Genomic DNA, 22,660 nt, shown 5'->3' on the forward strand with positions numbered 1-22,660 from the left:
ATCTATCACTAGGCAGACAGCTACTATATTGCTATGGTGGGTATAACCTTGTACTAGGAGGACCATACTCTATATCTGGTTACATTTAATATCTGTATGTATACACTGGTCCAATAGGAATGTATACTGTTCATCTCTACAATATGTACACATTTCCTCATGTTTTATCCCTTTAAAATGCCCTGCAAGTACAGAATATCTGCTAATCTGCCAGAAATGCACTCTGCTCTTAATGTCCTGTTTTGGCTGACAACACACAGCATTCTGTGAACCAAAAGGAGACATCCCTGCTTAACTGTCTTTTGTCGAACTACTGAATCCATCCTATTCCCCTCATTTCCACAATATTAGAGACTAATTGTTCTGTATTCCAAGATAATAACTTGGAGTTATCCTTAAGGTAACACAGAAAGCATGCACAAGACATGTGCAAAGGCCAGTTATAAGCGGGGGCAGTGGCCATTTGTTTGTAATGTTGGAAATCTGGTGGGGGTGGTCACACTGGACACCTTTGCTGGCACTGCAATATATGCTGGGTGTCCAGTGTGCTCCTGTGCCCTAAAAGAGGGGTGGGCTCCCTCCAGGCCCACCTGCCCTAAGCCTATCCATTATAATGCATGTGCTTTTACTATAGAGGCTCTCAATATTTAGAGTTAGGACTGCAGGTAATACTGGGGTGCCATGAAGTGACTCTACAACTTACTCATGTATTTGCAAATGTGTGCAAATGAAACCCCTGTCTTTAACGCATATTGTTAGTCAGGATAATTTGGTTGGTTGCAGGCTGGTTGGTAACTTGAGCTAGGAATTTTGTTTGGTTTAGATTTATATGTGTCGCCCTTCCATGTGCTCCTTGTTGCAAAGGCCAGTGGCCATGTGTTTGTAAAGGATACAGAACAGTTGTGAATTCCTGACATGACCACATTATGACAGACTCCTCCAGCAATGACAGAAAAGTACTCTCCCTTGCTGTCCCATGTCATTCTGCTTGCTAGGGCCCCCCGAAATTCTTGGCTTTCCTATTCTACCATCGCTCGGCCATTTCTGATGTAAAGTCTGGGCATGCCCGCAGGAGTTACATTATTCCTGACACTAGGATGCATTCCCTGCATCTTACACATGCCGAAATAATGCTGGAGTGTGCTTTGCACTGCACATGCCCCACAAGCAGTGTACATTATTAGGGTTGCACCGATACTAGTATCCGTGGCGATACCGATTATTTGCACAAGTATCGGTACTCGTGCAAATGCACCGATACCTGAAACCGATACCTTCAGGCTTGGTTTTTGTTTATTTGTCTTCAGATCAAAGGATGAAAAAATGTTCCTCTGTTTAATCCCTTATTAACCCTTAATTTACTCTAATCAGCCTTAACTCCCTATTATCCTCCATTTAATAATTTTCCTGCTTTTTTTTTTCTTTTGTTCACGTCCATTTTATAAACGATAATTAAAACTTTTTTTTTTGCTATTGTAAATAACTTTTCAATGCTTTGTACCATTGCTGACAGCTGAAGTTAAAACAAAACAGTTGCGGTAAGTATCGGTGAGTACTAAAAAAATAAAAATAAAAATAAAATAAAAAAGAATGTATCGGTGCACCCCTATAGATTAATTAAAACAATGCCAGGTGAGAGAAAGAGGGTTTTAATTTAGCAAAAAATTCCAGCAAAGTTTCTTCTGCTAAGAAAAACGCTAACTTCCTAGCTATGTTTTTATTTTTAATTATAGTGGCACATTAAGAGGATGATTTTCAAAATTGTTGATTTGTTTTTATTTATTTTATTCTGCATGTATATTTTCTACAGTCTACGGTTAACCCACATGCTGCATGTCCTACACTGCAGAGTACATGAGCATCTTGGGAAATGTAGTTCCAAAACATCTGAGGTGCCAAATTTCACCATCACTGCCCTATACTATCTCTCTGGTAGAATTAATGAGCAGACTATCAATGTTATGTGCATTCATAAGCATTTCAGAGAATGGGCTCAGTTCACAAAGCTAAAGCCCCAGAAATAAGGATCCTTATTTTAAAAAAGTGACAGGTGAGAGCCAATGACATTTGAAAATAAAGTCAAATGGGCAAAAAATAAAGATCCTTATCTTTATGTTATAGCTTTGTGAATTGATGCAAATGTAACATTATTTTAGCCTTACTCTTTTTCTGAAGATCCTTCTCTCTAGATGCCTGGGGATCATCTTTTGATTTGTCTATAAAAGAAATAACAGACATTAGAATGAGGCACAGAAATACACACACACACACACACAGAACTACATAACAAATGCGGTAAACAATGACCATCATTAGGAGGTTAAATAAACGTGACCATTAACTAGAAGGGTCAATAAAACACAGCCAATGACCATTAGGCTAGGTTCACACACGGGCGCGGTTTGTGCAGGCATGTGAGCCCAGTCATTTGAATGGCTTCCATGTCCAAAGACACACAGGAAAGAAGTCCCTGCACTATTTTTATTAATTTTTTTAAATCAGAGAAAGTTTATTAAATAACAAAAACATATAAGTACAACTTGCAGCTTACATCTCAAGCATAGATTCTTGTCACAGCACAAACTTATTCATCTCTACAAAAGGAATATTCAAGCATTTATTTCACAACTGCTCACGCCATATCATCCCAACCACCTTAGATATTGACACCATATATCCTGGCTGTGCCTCGATTCACCCATAAAAAATTGCCTAGGTGTCTAACAGTTAGTGCCCCCCCCCCCCCAACTCAAATCTCACTTCCCCTGCTTTTATCTCAGCAGTCTGTCCATGACCAGATCAACCGGAGAAAGGCAGAGAGTATCCAACCAGAGTGCCCAGAGTTTCTCAAACTTTTCCGGTCGCCCTCTATGTTGAAAGATATACTTTTCCATCCTAATGGTGTCCCCCATTTGGGCAATCCACTCCCCCAGTGCCGGAGGCTCGGTCGCTTTCCAATGTCGATCTTTCGTGCTTGGAACGGGGCCCTGGCCACGGCCTGTCTACTATTGTCCCCCATGGAAACGTCGTCTAGGATCCTGAGTAGACATGGTTTTGGGTCTGAGGGTATGGTAGTCTGAAACACTCTGTTAATATTGCCCAGTGCCCCTGTCCAGAATAAGTGCAGTTTGGGGCATCTCCACAGCAGGTGGATCAAATCCCCGTGGTCTCTCGCGCACCTGGGGCAGCCTGAGTCCTGTCGCACCCCCAAACAGTCTGTCAGGTGTGTAGTGTACTCTGAGCACAATATATAATTGAGATAGCCACTGGGCCACATTTACCGAACAATATTGTACTGCCTGTAGTGCCTCCTCCCATTGCTCATCCTCAAATGTACCGAAATCCCTCTTTCATTTATTTAGTGCCATCTGCGGAAAGCCTCTGAGGCAGGCAGTAAGGACCATAGAGTAAGTTATAGAGATAAAGCCCTGGAACTGTGTTACGTTAGCCATAGATTGGAAGATCGGGGTCAGTGAAAGAGTCCACGGGGTCCCCCCAGCCTGCGCCTTCACTGCATGTTGCAGTTGTAGGTAGTAGAAGAGCATGGACTGTGGGAGATGAAATCTCTCCCTCAAATCGGGGGAAGGGGGTCAGCCTCCCTGCTGTAAAAATTTGTCCCAAATGCGTAACCCCATATCTCTTCCACCGAGTGCCACAAACCAGCAATAATAGCTCCTCATAGTGCCTATTCTCCCATATTGGGCTGTACTCAGTGAAGCCCTCCACCCCCTGCAGTTGTCGAAGTTTATTCCAGATTTTCTGCATAAGAGCGTAAGTGGGCAATCGTTTGTTTGATTTTGTGTAAGCCAAGGCCTCCATACCCGAGGGTACATCGCCATGGCCACGAGCCAAGCACATCAGGGCCCTAATTGGTTCCAAAGGTATGGTCCCCTCCTCTCCCCCCGACCCCTCTGGCATAGCCCTGGCTATATGCTGTGCCTGCGCTGCCAGGTAGTAGGCCCAAGGATTAGGGAGGGCAAGGCCCCCTGCCTCCTTGGACTTTTGTAGTCGTTCTAGTTTTATCCTTGGGGGTTTATCTAACCAAATGAAATCTCTAAAAATTGAGTGGAAAATTGATAATGCGAAAAAACTTCAGAGGAATTACCATAGGGGTATTGTGCAGAATATATAAGTTGGGGCATAAAGATCATCTTTATCAGGTTAACTCTTCCGACCAGAGACATCTTAAGACGGGACCAAATTTTGGTTTTGTTTCGAATTCTATGTAATAGTGGGGTCAGGTTAAGGGAAATATAGTCAAGTGGTTCTCACGTGACCTGTATACCCAAGTACTTCATACCCGTGGACACCGGCACGTCATGTATTATCCGACCTCCACTGTCCGGTTTGGCATCCAGCAGCAGCAGGGAGGATTTGGTCCAATTTATGGTCAGTCCCGAATAAACTCCAAACTTTCCTAATGTCTCCATAGCCTCCCGCAGGGAATCAGATGTGTCTCCCAGGAGTAGCATGGTATCGTCTGCGTATAACATGATTTTTGGGGTGAACACATCTTTCACAAATACCTCCAATAGCCATTGTTCAACAAAGTCCGCGGGGTCCCTACCCTCCGTCTTCTCAGGGAGCCCCACAATACGGATATTGTTCCGTCTCAGGCGGTTTTCAATTTCATCGGATTTAAGTTCATTTGCCCTCGCAATCCTGGCTGTGATTTGCGTATCTCTTAACAGGGGTGTTAGCTTGTCCTCTATCTCACTGATGCGGCCTTCGGTCACGGTAGTGCACTCCCTCGTTTTCTGTGGATCACACCTAATCAACCCCAGTTCTTCCTTCAGACCACCAAATTGATCCTGCAGAGTGTGAACTGAAGCTGTGCATTTCTGTACTGCCCTTACTATGTCTGCCAGGGAGGGCTGAACTGCTTCCTCTTCCTCATCCTCCTCTTCCATGTCAGGAAGGCTCTGGCTGGGGGACGTTGCAGGGCCCTGTGCGTGACTCCCCTCCTCATGCTGAGTGTGGAATACAGCAGGGGTGGCAGGCATGTCCTCCCCACTCCCCTGGGCCATCTGGGGCACTATTTTCTGGGAATAGTATAGCATGTCCCTCGGGGGGTCTTTCGCTGTACTTTTAGGGGTCTTAGGGGCCTTACCGGCTTCTTTATTCTTCTCCGTGCCTCGTGCACGTTGTGAGAGAGGTGCCGCGGCGCCATGTTGGAAATCCGGCATCCCGGCCTCCGCATGTTTTTGGGTCAGCATGATCTCCGCAGACCTTTGCAGTGACTCCAGGCACATCAGCGGGGATCAACCCGATTTCGGGTGTTGTAGCAGGCTGGGAAGAGGATCGTTGAAGGATCACTGCGGGAGCTCCGTGATGCACGTCCTCTCACATGTCGTTCTCAGCCACGCCCCCGCACTATTTTTTTTAAATCGCACCCCACACAGGAACCTTATTTCCCAGTAGAGTTGTAATTTCCAGTCTGGGCAGCGTGCCATTAGGATTAATGGCACTCACCCACAGGTCCCGCGTTTCTCTGTTTGGGTGGTTGCGGCTGCCAGTATTTGTGCGGGTCCCGCAGCAGCTCCACCCACACAGATGTGAAATTAGCCTTAATGAGGGTGAAAAGGTAAAAAAAAAAAAAAAGGAGGACCACAAATTTGTGGAAGGTAAACTCTCATTTACCACTGATGGAGGGGATTAAATAATTATCGCCAATGCCCATCAATGAGGGCGGTTAAATAAACACTGCCATTGACCACCAATAAGGGGGGAGGAGTTTAAAATTCATTGCCACCAACCACCAGTGAGGGGGTTAAAGAAAACCAGAGCAACTAATCACCAATGGGGGTGGGATGTCAATTAACACACTAACCAAGTACCAATGTTAGGGTTTACTATTGCATCCACTGACAACGCTGGGGGTTAGTATTGTGTTCACGGAAACATTGCTGGGGGTTTTGCCACTAATAATTGTGCTTATTGTGCTCCAACTCTCTCTTCAGTCTACACTACGGTACATATAGACACACACACACAGTAATACAATTTTATATATGACAATTAATGCTTACCATATAATGATCCCTTTTCCTTGTCTTTAATAATAGACATGGTCTCCTCAGTGACTTCCTTAGGCATAGACGGGATGCCACTAGTTAAATCTCCTGCCTTAGCAGCAAGCATACTTTTTGCCAGTTTACTTGGAACTGTAAAAAAAAAAAAACACTGTGAGTATACCTAATAACAAAGGTAAAGTATAACTAAAGGCAATTTTTTTTGTAGTTTGGAAAGAATGGAGAGGGATTAGTACACCTGCCAGGATTGTACAGTTTTCTGTGCCCCCCATTGGGGAGATTCAGATTCTCTAATTGCCCCGTTTACCATTGTCACAAAAAAAAATCCAAATTTTGGATTGTCCCCAGACTGGTAATAGAGGGGAAAATCTTCCAATGGGGACACTAGCATTGGTAAAAAACAGGGATTCCCTCACTTTGGAGGGATTTTCTAGTTTCCTGTTGTGGCTATAGGAGAGGAAGTTAGTGGGAATCTTCCCAATGGAACACAGATGGCACAGAAACCTGACACTACAGCAACATGCATCTTTCCACACAGGAAGGAGCATAAACGCAGGTAAAAGCAACAGAACGTGCATAAATGCACGGGGAAAACGTTTGCATACAAAATATAGAGAAAAAAAATGATGCCAAAAAACAAAACAAAGTGCAGTGTTTGTAAATGCACTACAAACTTATATTGCATATTGCAGTGTAAATGAGCCCTGAGAACTATTTTATCTGCCAACTGATTTGTATTTGTGTCCATCTAGTTCTAAGCTGCAACACACAACAAAGTCCTATCTTGGAGGGGACAGAACCTAACTTTTCTCATCTGAAGTTCAGTACCCCCAGTCTGAGCTCTGTTGTACAGGAGATCACCGGACGCTGATACCAAGTCAATATCAATTACAAAAATAAATACTGTAGCCGACCACCTAAGAGAGCTGATGCATTTCGAGGGGTATCCCTTCTTCCTCAGAGGGGATACCCCTTGAAATGCATCAGCTCTCTTTAGACTCTCATTCCACCCCAATTAGCAGGCCAGCTGACCCTGCTGGATGACTTGATGGACTTTTTATTGCTTAAACACAATATTCCTTTGTGAGTATATCATTGTATTTTTAATAAATGACTGTGTTACAAAGATAATGCCCAAGGCTGGTTGCGCCCTCTGTCTTTGTTCTTTTATAGACACAATAAACACTGCCAGAGGGCAGGGTTTGAGGCTGGGTTCACAACTAAACTGGCCGTGGATGGCACAGCAATGCTGCGTGTCCCTGTTCTCAGTTTCAGGGACGAATCAGGGCAGAATCTTTGCCTGAATTCAGCCCTAAATGGGAGCCAAAGATGCTGAGTGTTTCTGTGCAGTGCGCTCTGCAGCCGCCCCCGGAGATATATGGTCCCAGGCAGAAAAATGTCTTGGGCCAGCCCTGTGTAGCAGAATACATATTGGCCAAAATTGATGAAGAAATTTGATTTATTTTTTTTTTTACTTTTTTTTTGGGGGGGGGAGGGGCGTGTTTTATAGCAGAAATTAAAAAATATTGTATTTTTCTCAAAATAGGCGGTCTTTTTTTGTTTAATGCTCAAAATAAAAAAAGTGCAGAGGTGATCAAATACCACCAAAATAAATCTCTATTTGTGGGGAAAAAGGAGATCAAATTTTATTTATGTACAGTGTCATGCAACCGCGCAATTGTCAGTTAATGTGATGCAGTCCCGAAAAAAAAAAGGATTTGTCAGGAAGGGTGGGGGGGGGAATAAACCCTCCGGAGCTGCCGTGTTTAACCACTTGCTGACCAGCCGTCGCAGTTTTACTGTGGCAGAATTGCACGGCTGGGCAAAACGACGTTGTGTTACACCGCTTTTCCCCTGTGGCCACTAGGGGCACGCGCTCACCTCCGAGCCGGTGTGAATGCCCAGCGGGCGCGATGACTGCCGGGTACCCGTGATCACTCGTGACACACCGAGAATCAGGACACAGATCCCGGTTCTCTGAGGGGAGGAGGGACTGATCGTGTGTTCATACAAAGTATGAACAGCGATCTGTAATCTCCGCTAGACAGTCCCATCGCTCCTTCAGTTAGAACACAGAGAGGGAACAAATTTAACCCCTTGATCGCCCCCTAGTGTTAACCCCTTCCGTGCCAGTGATATTTTTACAGTAATCAGTGCATTTTTATACAACCAATCGCTGTATAAATGCCAATGGTCCCAAAAATGTGTCAAAAGTGTCTGAAATGTCTGCATAATGTCGCAGTCACGATAAAAAAAAAATATATATATATATATTTTTTAAATCGCAGATCGCCACCATTACTAGTAAAAAAAAATATAATAATAATAAAAATGCTATAAATCTATCCCCTATTTTGTAAACACTATAACTTGCAAAACCAATCTACGCTTATTGCGATTTTTACCAAAAATATGTAGAATACATATCAGGCTGAACTGAGAAAAAAAAATAGCTTTAAAAAAAAAAAAAAAAAAAAATTCTCAGTTTAGCCCCATGTGTATTCTACATATTTTTGGTAAAAATCACAATAAGCATAGAATGGTTTGCACAAAAGTAATAGCATTTACAAAATAGGGGATAGATTTATAACATTTTTATTATATTTATTATTTATTAATTTTTTACTAATAGTGGTGGCGATCTGCGATTTTAATTTTTTAGGGGATATTTATTATAGCAAAAAGTACAAAATATTGTATTTTTTGAAAATTTACGCTTTTTTTGTTTATAGCGCAAAAAATAAAAACCGCAGATGTGATCAAATACCACCAAAAGAAAGCTCTATTTGTGGGAAGAAAAGGACGTCAATTTTATTTGGGTACAACGTCGCACAATTGTCAGTTAAAGCGACGCAGTGACGTATCACAAACAATGGCCTGGTCATTCAGGGGGTAAATCTTCCGGGGCTGAAGTGGTTAAAGGCAGGATTCCGGTACATAAGGCTGCTAGTGGAGATGAAGCGGTATTATTACATTGCATTGACCATCCCTGTTTTGACACTACATATGTCTCCTTCCTCGTCCCGTCCACCCTGGAAACACATGGCTAAGGGGGCGGAATCTTGCGTGAGATCCGAGAGATCAGTCAACCAATCATATGATAAACAGAAGCAGAAAAAAAAAAAAAAGGATCAGCTGACCTATCCAACATCTATCACATGACCAGACTCCACCCTCTCTCCGTGTACTTCCGGGTGTCGGACTGGCAAATGAATTCTACACTCTATATTATATAATGTAAGACTTGAAAAACGGGCTGTACCTGGCCGCTGATGTGAAGAATGTAAACACGTAGCTAGAAATAAAAGAAATAGCGCAAACTTTGCGAAGAAACTCATTGTGAATATGGAGCTCCCTAAAACACAACCTCTCTGATGCTTGCACACAATTGTACTGAGCGAAGCACCTCCACAGCTCTGTATTTAACTGACGGCCTGCGTGATGTCACAGGGAACACTCTGATTGGTTGAATCTCTCTCTGTTCTCTGCATGTCACTGTTTACTCCTAACTGCCATGAACCTAACTGCCATGAACCCAACTGCCATGAACCCAACTGCCATGAACCCAACTGCCATGAACCCAACTGCCATGAACCCAACTGCCATGAACCCAACTGCCATGAAAAGCCGTTTTTTTGTCCTCCGTCTGATGATGATTATCACGGAGTTGATATGGAAGCTGACTGTGCACATTAACCACTTCATGGTTATAATGTAATAATATATATATATATATTACATTATGTGTTTATTAATATATTTATACATATTTATTTTTTATATATAAAATATATATATGTATTAGTCCCCGCGCATACACACATAATGTAATAATATGAATAAAATATATATATATATATATATATATATATATATATATATATATATATATGTGTGTGTATTAGTCCATCCACACATATATATATATATATATATATATATATATTATATGTATATATATATATTATATGTATGTGTATATATATATATATATATATATAATTTTTTTCTTAACCCCTACACTGTCACCTAGTGGTTAACTCCTTCACTGCCAGTGTCATTTACACAGGAATCGGTGCATTTGTATAGCACGGATTGCTGTATAAATGACAATGGTCACAAAAATGTGTCAAAAATGTGCGATGTGTGCCATAATGTCGCAGTAATGATAAAATAAACACTGATTGCCACCATTTAAAAAAAAATAATAAAAATGCCATAAAACAATCCCCTATTTTGTAACTAATTTTTAGCAAACTGACTATTACTGTCGGATTTGGCTCCCCCTCCCAATAAAGCTTCCACTGCATTTCTAGGGTTAAAAACACTTGTATATGGCCTCTCTGACTGCTCTACTCTTTGTATAAAGCATCCTCACTCTTCTTTCTTACCCCAGGCCCTTTCTGTCCAGGGGAAGCGGAATTTGATAGCAAACCGACTATTGCTATCGAATCTGGTTCCACTCTGCTCCACTCTTTGCATAAATCATTGTTCAACTACCATCACTCCAAGTCAGCGCATACAGCCATTTAACATAACATGTGCATGTATGTGTGATGCTATAATGCAGCCGTCATTAAATGGCGGGCCGCGGTCCGAGTCCGGACCGCCGTGCCGCCAGCATACTACTAAATTGAAGCAATCACTGGTTTGCTGGGACCGCGGGTTTCCCCAGCAACCAGTGACGCTGCGCGCATGCGTCCGCTCCCTGCTCCTGGCCGCGTCTCTCAAAGCTGAAGAGAGACACGCTCACAGGTAGTAAGGATGTGACGTCACATGCGTGCCCCGCCCCCCCTGCTGCCTGTGGTTCCCTATTCCCGGGTCCTGGCTCTCCTTGCCAGGCAGTTTCAGTTGTGCCCTCGCTCCTGCAGTAAAGGTATGTGGGCACATTATGGATAATTCATTCGTTTTTATTGTGCACACTGTTGGGCATATTTTAAGGGGCACACTGATATTGATATATTAATATGCACAATGCTGTTTTTTTGTAAGGAGCACATGGGTATATTTTTTATGTGCACACTGATGGGCATGTTTTGTTAAGGTGCCCCTTAACAAAATATGCCCATCGGTGTGCACAATAAAAATATACCTATCAGCGTGCCCCTTAACATAAAATAAGGGTCACGCTGATGGGCACCTTTTATGTTAAGGGGTACTCCGATGGACAAATTTTATTTTGCGGGGCATATTTTGTTAAGGGGCACGCTGATGGGCACAACAAAATGTGCCCTACAAAATATGCCCATCGATGTGCACATTAAAAATATACCCATGAGCGTGCCCCGCAAAATAAAATTTGTCCATCGGAGTACCCCTTAACATAAAAGGTGCCCATCAGCGTGACCCTTATTTTCTGTTAAGGGGCACGCTGATAGGTATATTTTTATTGTGCACACCGATGGGCATATTTTGTTAAGGGGCACCTTAACAAAACATGCCCATCAGTGTGCACCTAAAAAATATACCCATGTGCTCCTTACCAAAAAAGCCCAGCATTGTGCATATTAATAAATATACCTATCAGTGTGCCCCTTAAAATAAAATTTGTCCATCAGAGAGCCTCCTAACATAATAGGCGGCCATCAGTGTGACCCTTATTTCATGTTAAGGGGCACGCTAATGGGCATATTTTATTTTAAGAGCAACACTGATGGGTACATTTTATATTAAAAGGGGCACTCTGATGGGCAAATTTTAAGTTAAGGGGCGCGTTCTGTTGTGTCCATCAGAGTGCCCCTTAATATAAAATGTGCCCATCAGCATGACCCTTATTTTATGTTAAGGGGCACCCTGATGTGCACAGTTTATGTTAAGGGGCACCCTGATGTGCACAGTTTATGTTAAGGGGGACTCTGATGGGGACATCTGATGTAAGGGGACACTCTGACAGGAATGCCTGATGTAAAGGGGCACTGTGATGGGGCACCCGAATTAAAGACGCACTGTGATGGGGGCACTGTGATGGGGCACCTGATGTAAAGGGGCACTGTGATGGGGCACCTGATGTAAAGGGGCACTGTGATGGGGACACCTGATGTAAAGGGGCACTGTGATGGGAGCACCTGATGTAAAGGGGCACTGTGATGGGGGCACCTGATGTAAAGGGGCACTGTGATGTTTTTGATAGATATACAGTGACTACAATCTTTCTGAGTCATAGCACAGACTTGAGATTCGGACCACCGCCCAAAGAACATTTTGGCGACCGGACCTCCTTGAATTTTAATTCATTACCCCTGCTATAATGGCTTGCATACATTTTATGAAAGTGAAGGGCTTGGATTGTGGCATACAGATAAGCCATAATGCCACTTTACAGTGCCTTGCGAAAGTATTCGGCCCCCTTGAACTTTTCAACCTTTTGCCACATTTCAGGCTTCAAACATAAAGATATAAAATTTTAATTTTTTGTGAAGAATCACCAACAAGTGGGACACAATTGTGAAGTGGAACAAAATCTATTGGATATTTTAAACTTTTTTAGCAAATAAAAAACTGAAAAGTGGTGCGTGCAAAATTATTCGGCCCCTTTACTTTCAGTGCAGCAAACTCACTCCAGAAGTTCAGCGAGGATCTCTGAATGATCCAATGTTGTCCTAAATGACTGATGGTGATAAATAGAATCCACCTGTGTGTAATCAAGTCTCTGTATAAATGCACCTGCTCTGTGATAGTCTCAGGGTTCTGTTGAAAGCGCAAAGAGCATCATGAAGACCAAGGAACACACCAGGCAGGTCCGTAATACTGTTGTAGAGAAGTTTAAAGCCGGATTTGGATACAAAAGATTTCCCAAGCTATAAAAACATCCCAAGGAGCACTGTGCAAGCGATCATTTTGAAATGGGAGTATCAGACCACTGCAAATCTACCAAGACCTGGCCGTCCCTCTAAACTTTCAGCTCAGACAAGGAGAAGACTGATCAGAGATGCAGCCAAGAGGCCCATGATCACTGTGGATGAACTGCAGAGAACTACAGCTGAGGTGGGAGAGTCTGTCCATAGGACAACAATCAGTCGTACACTGCACAAATCTGGCCTTTATGGAAGAGTGGCAAGAAGAAAGCCATTTCTCAAAGATATCCATAAAAAGTCTTGTCTAAAGTTTGCCACAAGCCACCTGGGAGACACACCAAACATGTGGAAGAAGGTGCTCTGGTCAGATGAAACCAAAATCAAACTTTTTGCCCACAATGCAAAACGATATGTTTGGCGTAAAAGCAACACAGCTCATCACCCTCAACACACCATCCCCACTGTCAAACATGGTGGTGGCAGCATCATGGTTTGGGCCTGCTTTTCTTCAGCAGGGACCAGGAAGATGGTTAAAATTGAGGGGAAGATGGATGCAGCCAAATACAGGACCATTCTGGATGAAAACCTGTTGGTAGGTCTGCAAAAGACCTGAAACTGGGACGGAGATTTATCTTCCAACAAGACAATGATCCCAAACATACAGCAAAATCTACAAAGGAATGGTTCACAAACGTATCCAGGTGTTAGAATGGCCAAGTCAAAGTCCAGACCTGAATCCAATCGAGAATCTGTGGAAAGAGCTGAAAACTGCTGTTCACAAACGCTCTCCATCCAACCTCACTGAGCTCCAGCTGTTTTGGAAGGAAGACTGGGCAAGAATTTCAGTCTCTTGATGTGCAAAACTGATAGAGACATACCCCAAGCGACTTGCAGCTGTAATCGCAGCAAAAGGTGGCTCTACAAAGTATTAACGCAAGGGGGCCGAATAATTTAGCACTTTTCATTTTTTTTATTAGTTAAAAAAGTTTCAAAAATCCAATAGATTTCGTTCCACTTCACAATTGTGTCCCACTTGTTGGTGATTCTTCACAAAAAATAAAAATGTTATATCTTTATGTTTGAAGCCTGAAATGTGCCAAAAGGTTGAAAAGTTCAAGAGGGCCGAATACTCTCGCAAGGCACTGTACATCACTGCAAGGCAGCCATATAGCCATTTATCATCACACCAACAAGTATATATGGTGCTATAATGACTCGCATACATGTTACAGTTATGTGAGGGAATGAGTTTGCATTGTGTCATAATTAAGAGCCACAATGCAACTTCCATCACTCCAAGTCAGCCATATAGACATTTAACATCACACATACTGTGTGATGCTGTAATGGCTCACGTACATGTATGTAAGTAAACAGTGTGTAGTGTAACATGCAGAGAAGCCACAATGTAATTGCCATGTCTAAAAGTGAGACAGTTACAGAGGTTGTAAACCTCCATGGAGAAGTTGTATCTATAGGTGAGCCAGTAATAAGGTTTACCTATAGGTACAGAAAATCTCTCCTAAACTAGTGCTGTTTATGAGAATTTTACCTTGTAATGTGCCGATGATGTCGTTGGTGCATGCACTGTGAGTAAAACGTCCCTCTGTACCATTTCTTCACGAGTGAGTGCTGTGATTAGCGGGTCCCACGCAAATTTACAGGAGTGACGTTACGTGACTCTGCCCAGTTACAGAGCGGGAGTCCGTGGCCCCAGGAAAGGAAGACTGGCTAGCATGGATTTGGCCTCCAGCGTGGACAAAGCTGGCTTTTTTTTTTGCTGCTAAGTGCCACATAATGTGATAGTATGCAATGTTCCAGGTATTCTAATATCTATAGCTATTTCTGAAGCTGAACAGGTAAAAATATAATTATTCTACAGTATTAATATTTATTCCAGTCTAAAAAATCTCTCATACATAGGAATTTATAATGTGTTTATTGTTTTGCTGCATTGATACAACAGTGACGACAGATTTTACCTGTATCAATAAAGTGATACAATCAACATTTTTTTTTTACAACATATCTCTCTGAACCTACTGAAACAGAACTGACATTAATTGTTCTGTAATTAAATATATGTATACATTTCATGTGGTAATATGGACTGGATGAGTGCGTTTACCTGTTTTTTTAATCAATGGTCTCTTTCTGTCATGGAAGTACAGTGGTAAAACTCTTGATGTCATAATTTTTTCAAGCTTTTCATGTCCTTATATGATTGCTGTCCACTAGTAGCCCACACATATTATTGATTTTTAGGCACTAGTGGTGGTGCGTCCATAAGGGCGCACGGGCGCTGCCCCCTCTCTCCTGCCATCCCCTCTAGCACCAATAGATAGATTGATGCAATGGTTGAATCTATCTATGGCCGCCACTGCCACCACCTTTTCGGGTGCATGGCGCCTGAATTTCAGCAGAGGCAGGTGATTTTGAAGGACCTGAGTAGAGCCATAGGCTCTAATAGGCGTCAAAAAACATGACCTGCGAGAGCCATGCTGGGCACTCGCAGGTCACTCAGCTGTGTTAGCAAAGTGAATATTAATTTGCTTCTCTAACACTAAATTGCCTCTCTCCGCCAATCAGGTGCTCTGATCTGTTACCCGTGACCTTATTCGCTGAAGCGACAGGTGCTGTGATTGGATGCCTATCAGGTGTCCAATCATAGCAGAGTATGGGAAGAGAGGAGGGGAGAAGTCATTGAGGAGCTGTCCCACCCAGATAGGTAAGTACAGCCATCGTGCCGGTGGGAGGACACACTGGTATCATTTGATATGGCACACTGACAGCAATTGATGGCCACAGTGGCTGCGTTTTATGGCCACAGTGGCTGCATTTGATGGCCACAGTGAGGCAGCAATTGATGGGCACAGTGAGGCAGCAATGGATGGGCACAGTGAGGCTGCAATGGATGGGCACAGTGAGGCTGCAATGGATGGGCACAGTGAGGCTGCAATGGATGGGCACAGTGAGGCTGCAATGGATGGGCACAGTGAGGCTGCAATGGATGGGCAGGGGGGGTGTTTCAGTATTTCTCAGTTTGTTTGAGCCCCCCTAAAAAATTTACATCACCAGCCGACACTTTTTTTTAGCCTTTCTTTTTTATCCCCTTTTTTAACCAAATGTATGGATACAAAAGGTAGCATATGTTTCTGCATCAATAAAAACAATATCAACTGGACAATTGTAAATAACATTTTTAATCAAGTAAGAAGAAATGATCAAATATATAAAATGAATACCTTTAAGGTAATTGAAGGAGTGAACATTTTAACAATAAAAATAACTTAAAAGTGACACAGTATATATTTGAACTATTTACAAAAAATCTTATATATTTCACAACTGACAGAAATTTTTGTACTGCTGGGCCCTCCTGCCCAACCTGTTGGGTCATTTTAAGACTACCACGGGCGAATGATATTACTTTTCTGATGAACCCAAGAACTGAAGAGTCTTTAGTCTCAGCCTCTGAACCTTTTTCATTAGGCTCAGTCTCCTTTAAATCCTCCTCGATAGGCTGAGATTCCAGTTCATCAATCTGTTGCTGCAGCCATTGTTGTCGTTGCTGTCGTTCCCGTTGCTGTTAACACAAAAACCAAAACATAAGTCAATTCCTGTATAAACAGACAGCTGGTAAAGAAATAAAAGTAAATGACAAACTATAAATGCCAATACTTACAAAGCAGCAGAAGCCGACTGTAGATAAGATGAGGATGAGAAGTACCAAGAAAGTCGCTAGATAATACCAAGTTGCCTGGGATTCTGAATAGCTGGTGATGAATATCTCTGTTTCTTCCGTTAACCTTTTAACCATAACTGAAAAAAATAAAAACAAAAAGGAAGTTTAAATGAAATGGTTTCTAAAAATTATTATTCATAACAGCCATTTTCAGAAATATATAGGATTGACAGAAATACAGGGCATTGCATTTAAGACATTTTTCATCTTTTTCTACCTTTTTCTTTTAAATAAGACATGTTTTGTGCATTAAAATTATTTTGAACCTTCGTGAACCGTACAGAGATTAATAACTAACTATCTTGGTGAGAAATAGGGGAAGCCTTATAAATAAGAAATTACTGAACAGCCACATGTTTTAGATTGTAAGCTCTAACGAGCAGGGCATTCTGATTCCTCTTGTACCAAATTGTAATGTAACTGTAATGTCTGCCCTCATGTTGTAAAGCGCTGAGCAAACTGTTGGCGCTTTATAAAACCTGTATAATAATAATAATAACAGTGATGTGTGAAATCATAGCTTTACAAGGAAACCCGTTTCCTGTTTCTGACTTCCACCACATTATAGGATACAGTGGTGACTTGCAGCTGGGTGGAAGAAACCATTGAGAACTTCAGAGGACCCAGGAGATCAACATTCCCAGAAATACCAGTTTCTCACCAGACAATTAAGGATTTACAATGTTTTTATACAGTTACATCTACTTTGACAGATTCATTTTTGCAACGTGCACGCTTTAACGAGAATTCAAGAGAAGGCAAAATGTATTTTGAGAAAACAAGTCTAAAAGGGAAAAGGAGCGTTATACATAAATCTATAGCAATATAAAATGTATAAAAAGTTACATTTACACTTACCATTAACAATTTCTGTTGTAGCGACTATCTGGTCTGGAGAAGGTTCTTCTGTTAAGAAAAAAAAAAAAAAAAAGCAAAAACAAAAAGGATTAGAACATCAAAAACATGTAAAGTGCATTAACCACAGACCAACTGTTAATTAACCATTAACCAACTGTCACTTAAAGTCAGAATTCTATCCATTCAGATAATGTGTGTAGTAGCCCCCCTAATACTTATCTGAGCCCGATCTCTGTCCAGCGATGTGTACAAGTGCCTCAGCCGTCCAGGATTGGTTGAGATACAGCAGCGGCGCCATTGGCTCCCGCTGCCGTCAAGGTCAGTTAGCCAATCGGGGAGAGAGGGGCGGGGCCGAACTGCAGCTCTGTGTCTGAATGGACACAGGGAGCTGTGGCTTGGCTCAGGTGCCCCCCCGTAGCAAGCTGCTTGCTGTGGGGGGCACTTAACAGGAGGAAGGGGCCATGAGCACCGAAGAGGGACCCAGAGAAGAGGAGGATCTGGGCTGCTCCAGGCAAAACCATTTCACAGCGTAGGTAAATCATAATTTTTTTTTGTTTCTTTAAAAATAATAAACTTTAGTATCACTTTAAACCCCATACACACGGGCCGAATGTCGGGCGGAATCGGTCAGTTCGATAGAAACTGGCCGACACTCAGCCGTATGTGCTGCAGCTAGTCCAACAGAAGCCAGCCATTAAGCTGACTTTTGATGAAGAGGAAAAACCGTAAAAAAGCCCTGCTAATCGGCTCCCGGTCAGCGCTCTCATCCAATGGGCGATATTCCCCCACCCCCGCCACAACTCAATAGGACAGCAGGGGAGATCCCTGTACTAGTGTGTACTAGGCATTAGGGACTCATTTTGAAAAGCACTGAGCAGAGAGAACTCCAACGGTCTTTGCCCTCTATACTCTGCAGACTGATTTTTTTTTTGAATAGACAGGATGCAGCGTGAGAAGTGAAGTGCAGTATTAAAAAAAAAAAAAAAAAAGGGGGGGGAAGAAGGAGTAGATAGGGATATCGGATCTTTTTTTTATTTTTTATTAATGAGCCCTTAAAGGCCGGGCCTCTTTTTCAGACTCTGTGTTTACAAGTTAAAAACACTTTTTTGCTAGAAAATTACTTAGTACCCCCAAACATAAATTTTTTTTCCCTCTAACACCCCAGAGAATAAAATGGGGGTCATTGCAATACTTTTATCACATCGTATTTGTGCAGCGGTGTCTTACAAGCACACTTTTTTTTTAAAAAAAAAATCACTTTTTTGAATAAAAAAAATAAGACAACAGTAAAGTTAGCCCAATTTTTTTTAATATTGTGAAAGATAATGTTACAGCAAGTAAATTGATACCCAACATGTCCTGTTTCAAAATTGCACCCGTTCGTGGAATGGGGACAAACTTTTACCCTTAAAAATCTCCATAGCGGACATTTAAAAAATGTTTTAATAAAACCCTACAGGTTGCATGTTTTGAGTTACAGAGGAGGTCAAGGGCTAGAATTATTGCTCTCGCTCTAACGATCATGGCAATACCTCACATGTGTGGTTTGACCACCGTTTTCATATGCGGGCGCTACTCACATATGCATTCGCTTCTGTGCACAAGCTCACCGGGATGCTTTAAAAAAAAATGGGTGTTTTTTTCTTATTTATTTTATTAGATTTTATTTCTACACTGTTTTGTAAAAAAAAAAAAGAAAAAAAAAAAAAAAAAAGAAATAAATTTGGCTCGCTTTTATTCCTATTACAAGGATAGTAAACATCCCTTGTAATAGAAAAAAGCATGACAGGTCCTTTTAAATATGAGATCTGGGGTCAAAAAGTCCTCAGAACTCAAATTTGGACTTAAATGCAATAAAAGAAAAAAAAAAATAGAAGTTTTGTCATTTGGAAAAAAAGGTGCCTTTAAGAGGTATGGGCAGAAGTCACGTTTTGACGTCGTTCCACCCTGCTATGGTATGGAGACGGGTGGGGGCCATCTTAGACTCCCTCATCTCCATACCCAGCCACCGATAGGACCCAATCGCCTCCGCCGCTGCTGACGGCTCTGGTAAGTGGCGGAGGGTGCGGGAGAGCAGTGAGAAGGGGGGACCCCCTCTCCCACCACTGATCTTGCGGTGAATCCGCCGCAGAGACCACTATTATCATAAACAGGACCGCCAGCTCAAAAGATGAATACCTCGGTTATGGCAGCAGCTGCTGCCATTACCGAGATATCCATCTTTAAACTGCCGACGTATATGTACATGAGCCAGTCGGTAAATGGTTAAGATTGGTCCATTTCATCCTGTACAAATATATATAGTAAATAAAGATATAGTTACACAAACCTGTAGCAGGCAGTATATAGTCCTCATACATGCCTGTTTCTGGTTCCTTCTCAACAGCAAAGAACTTTTTAATTTTTAAAAAAAATCTTGACTCTGTAAAAGAATGGAAAAAATATTAAAAATGGGTGAACTGCATTTAGTAGAAAGACAAGATTCAGTGACAACGACATCTGTCATATCCTTTTATCTGTATGAGCTAGCTATATTTGTTCTATCCCCACCACCCTGATTTAATAGGGGTTTGTAAACCTACATTCTTAGATTCCTATTTTGCCATTCAGGTGCGACTTACAAGGGCAATTGTAAATACCAAACCTTTTATTGTATTCAATAAGCTACTATAGCATTGATGGCGAACCTTGGCACCCCAGATGTTTTGGAACTACATTTCCCATGATGCTCCTGCACTCTGAAGTGTAGTTGAGCATCATTAGAATTCATGGGAAATGTAGTTTCAAAACATCTGGAGTGCCAAGGTTCGCCATCACTGTACTATAGTAATCTATCACTAGGCAGACAGCTACTATATTGCTATGGTGGGTATAACCTTGTACTAGGAGGACCATACTCTATATCTGGTTACATTTAATATTTGTATGTATACACTGGTCCAATAGGAATGTATACTGTTCATCTCTACAATACGTACACATTTCCTCATGTTTTATCCCTTTAAAATGCCCTGCAAGTACAGAATATCTGCTAATCTGCCAGAAATGCACTCTGCTCTTAATGTCCTGTTTTGGCTGACAACACACAGCATTCTGTGAACCAAAAGGAGACAGCCCTGCTTAACTGTCTTTTGTCGAACTACTGAATCCATCCTATTCCCCTCATTTCCACAATATTAGAGACTAATTGTTCTGTATTCCAAGATAATAACTTGGAGTTATCCTTAAGGTAACACAGAAAGCATGCACAAGACATGTGCAAAGGCCAGTTATAAGTGGGGGCAGTGGCCATTTGTTTGTAATGTTGGAAATCTGGTGGGGGTGGTCACACTGGACACCTTTGCTGGCACTGCAATATATGCTGGGTGTCCAGTGTGCTCCTGTGCCCTAAAAGAGGGGTGGGCTCCCTCCAGGCCCACCTGCCCTAAGCCTATCCATTATAATGCATGTGCTTTTACTATAGAGGCTCTCAATATTTAGAGTTAGGACTGCAGGTAATACTGGGGTGCCATGAAGTGACTCTACAACTTACTCATGTATTTGCAAATGTGTGCAAATGAAACCCCTGTCTTTAACGCATATTGTTAGTCAGGATAATTTGGTTGGTTGCAGGCTGGTTGGTAACTTGAGCTAGGAATTTTGTTTGGTTTAGATTTATATGTGTCGCCCTTCCATGTGCTCCTTGTTGCAAAGGCCAGTGGCCATGTGTTTGTAAAGGATACAGAACAGTTGTGAAATCCTGACATGACCACATTATGACAGACTCCTCCAGCAATGACAGAAAAGTACTCTCCCTTGCTGTCCCATGTCATTCTGCTTGCTAGGGCCCCCCAAAATTCTTGGCTTTCCTATTCTACCATCGCTCGGCCATTTCTGATGTAAAGTCTGGGCATGCCCGCAGGAGTTACATTATTCCTGACACTAGGATGCATTCCCTGCATCTTACACATGCCGAAATAATGCTGGAGTGTGCTTTGCACTGCACATGCCCCACAAGCAGTGTACATTATTAGGGTTGCACCGATACTAGTATCTGTGGCGATACCGATTATTTGCACAAGTATCGGTACTCGTGCAAATGCACCGATACCTGAAACCGATACCTTCAGGCTTGGTTTTTGTTTATTTGTCTTCAGATCAAAGGATGAAAAAATGTTCCTCTGTTTAATCCCTTATTAACCCTTAATTTACTCTAATCAGCCTTAACTCCCTATTCTCCTCCATTTAATAATTTTCCTGCTTTTTTTTTTCTTTTGTTCACGTCCATTTTATAAACGATAATTAAAACTTTTTTTTTTGCTTTTGTAAATAACTTTTCAATGCTTTGTACCATTGCTGACAGCTGAAGTTAAAACAAAACAGTTGCGGTAAGTATCGGTGAGTACTAAAAAAATAAAATAAAAAAATAAATAAAAAAGAATGTATCGGTGCACCCCTATACATCAATTAAAACAATACCAGGTGAGAGAAAGAGGGTTTTAATTTAGCAAAAAATTCCAGCAAAGTTTCTACTGCTAAGAAAAACGCTAACTTCCTAGCTATGTTTTTATTTTTAATTATAGTGGCACATTAAGAGGATGATTTTCAAAATTGTTGATTTGTTTTTATTTATTTTTATCCTGCATGTATATTTTCTACAGTCTACGGTTAACACACATGCTGCATGTCCTACACTGCAGAGTACATGAGCATCTTGGGAAATGTAGTTCCAAAACATCTGGGGTGCCAAATTTCACCATCACTGCCCTATACTATCTCTCTGGTACAATTAAAGAGCAGACTATCAATGTTATGTGCATTCATAAGCATTTCAGAGAATGGGCTCAGTTCACAAAGCTAAAGCCCCAGAAATAAGGATCCTTATTTTAAAAAAGTGACAGGTGAGAGCCAATGACATTTGAAAATAAAGTCAAATGGGCAAAAAATAAAGATCCTTATCTTTATGTTATAGCTTTGTGAATTGATGCAAATGTAACATTATTTTAGCCTTACTCTTTTTCTGAAGATCCTTCTCTCTAGATGTTTGGGGATCATCTTCTGATTTGTCTATAAAAGAAATAACAGACATTAGAATGAGGCACAGAAATACACACACACACACACACACACACACACACACACACACACACACAGAACTACATAACAAATGCGGTAAACAATGACCATCATTAGGAGGTTAAATAAACGTGACCATTAACTAGAAGGGTCAATAAAACACAGCCAATGACCAT

The 22,660-nt window shown here is 41.7% G+C and overlaps 1 protein-coding gene across 1 annotated transcript in view; it reads right to left on the reverse strand.

Moving 5' to 3' along the window:
* The window catches only part of LOC143986754 (uncharacterized), a 38,654-nt gene extending 21,177 nt beyond the window's left edge, over nt 1-17,477 (reverse strand). The window contains exons 1-5 of the mRNA XM_077485159.1: nt 17,430-17,477; nt 16,512-16,648; nt 16,257-16,412; nt 6,030-6,164; nt 2,163-2,216 (exon numbers count right to left, since the gene is read on the reverse strand). Coding sequence (XP_077341285.1) covers nt 2,163-2,216; nt 6,030-6,141 — 166 coding nt within the window. The 5' untranslated portion in view covers nt 6,142-6,164; nt 16,257-16,412; nt 16,512-16,648; nt 17,430-17,477. The remainder of the gene's footprint in view (nt 1-2,162; nt 2,217-6,029; nt 6,165-16,256; nt 16,413-16,511; nt 16,649-17,429) is intronic.
* Between the last annotated feature and the right edge of the window lie 5,183 nt (nt 17,478-22,660).

This window comes from Lithobates pipiens, unplaced genomic scaffold, assembly GCF_037356315.1.
Source record: "Lithobates pipiens isolate NorthernLeopardFrog02 unplaced genomic scaffold, aLitPip1_a1.2 Scaffold_18, whole genome shotgun sequence".
Classification (NCBI taxonomy): domain Eukaryota; kingdom Metazoa; phylum Chordata; class Amphibia; order Anura; family Ranidae; genus Lithobates; species Lithobates pipiens.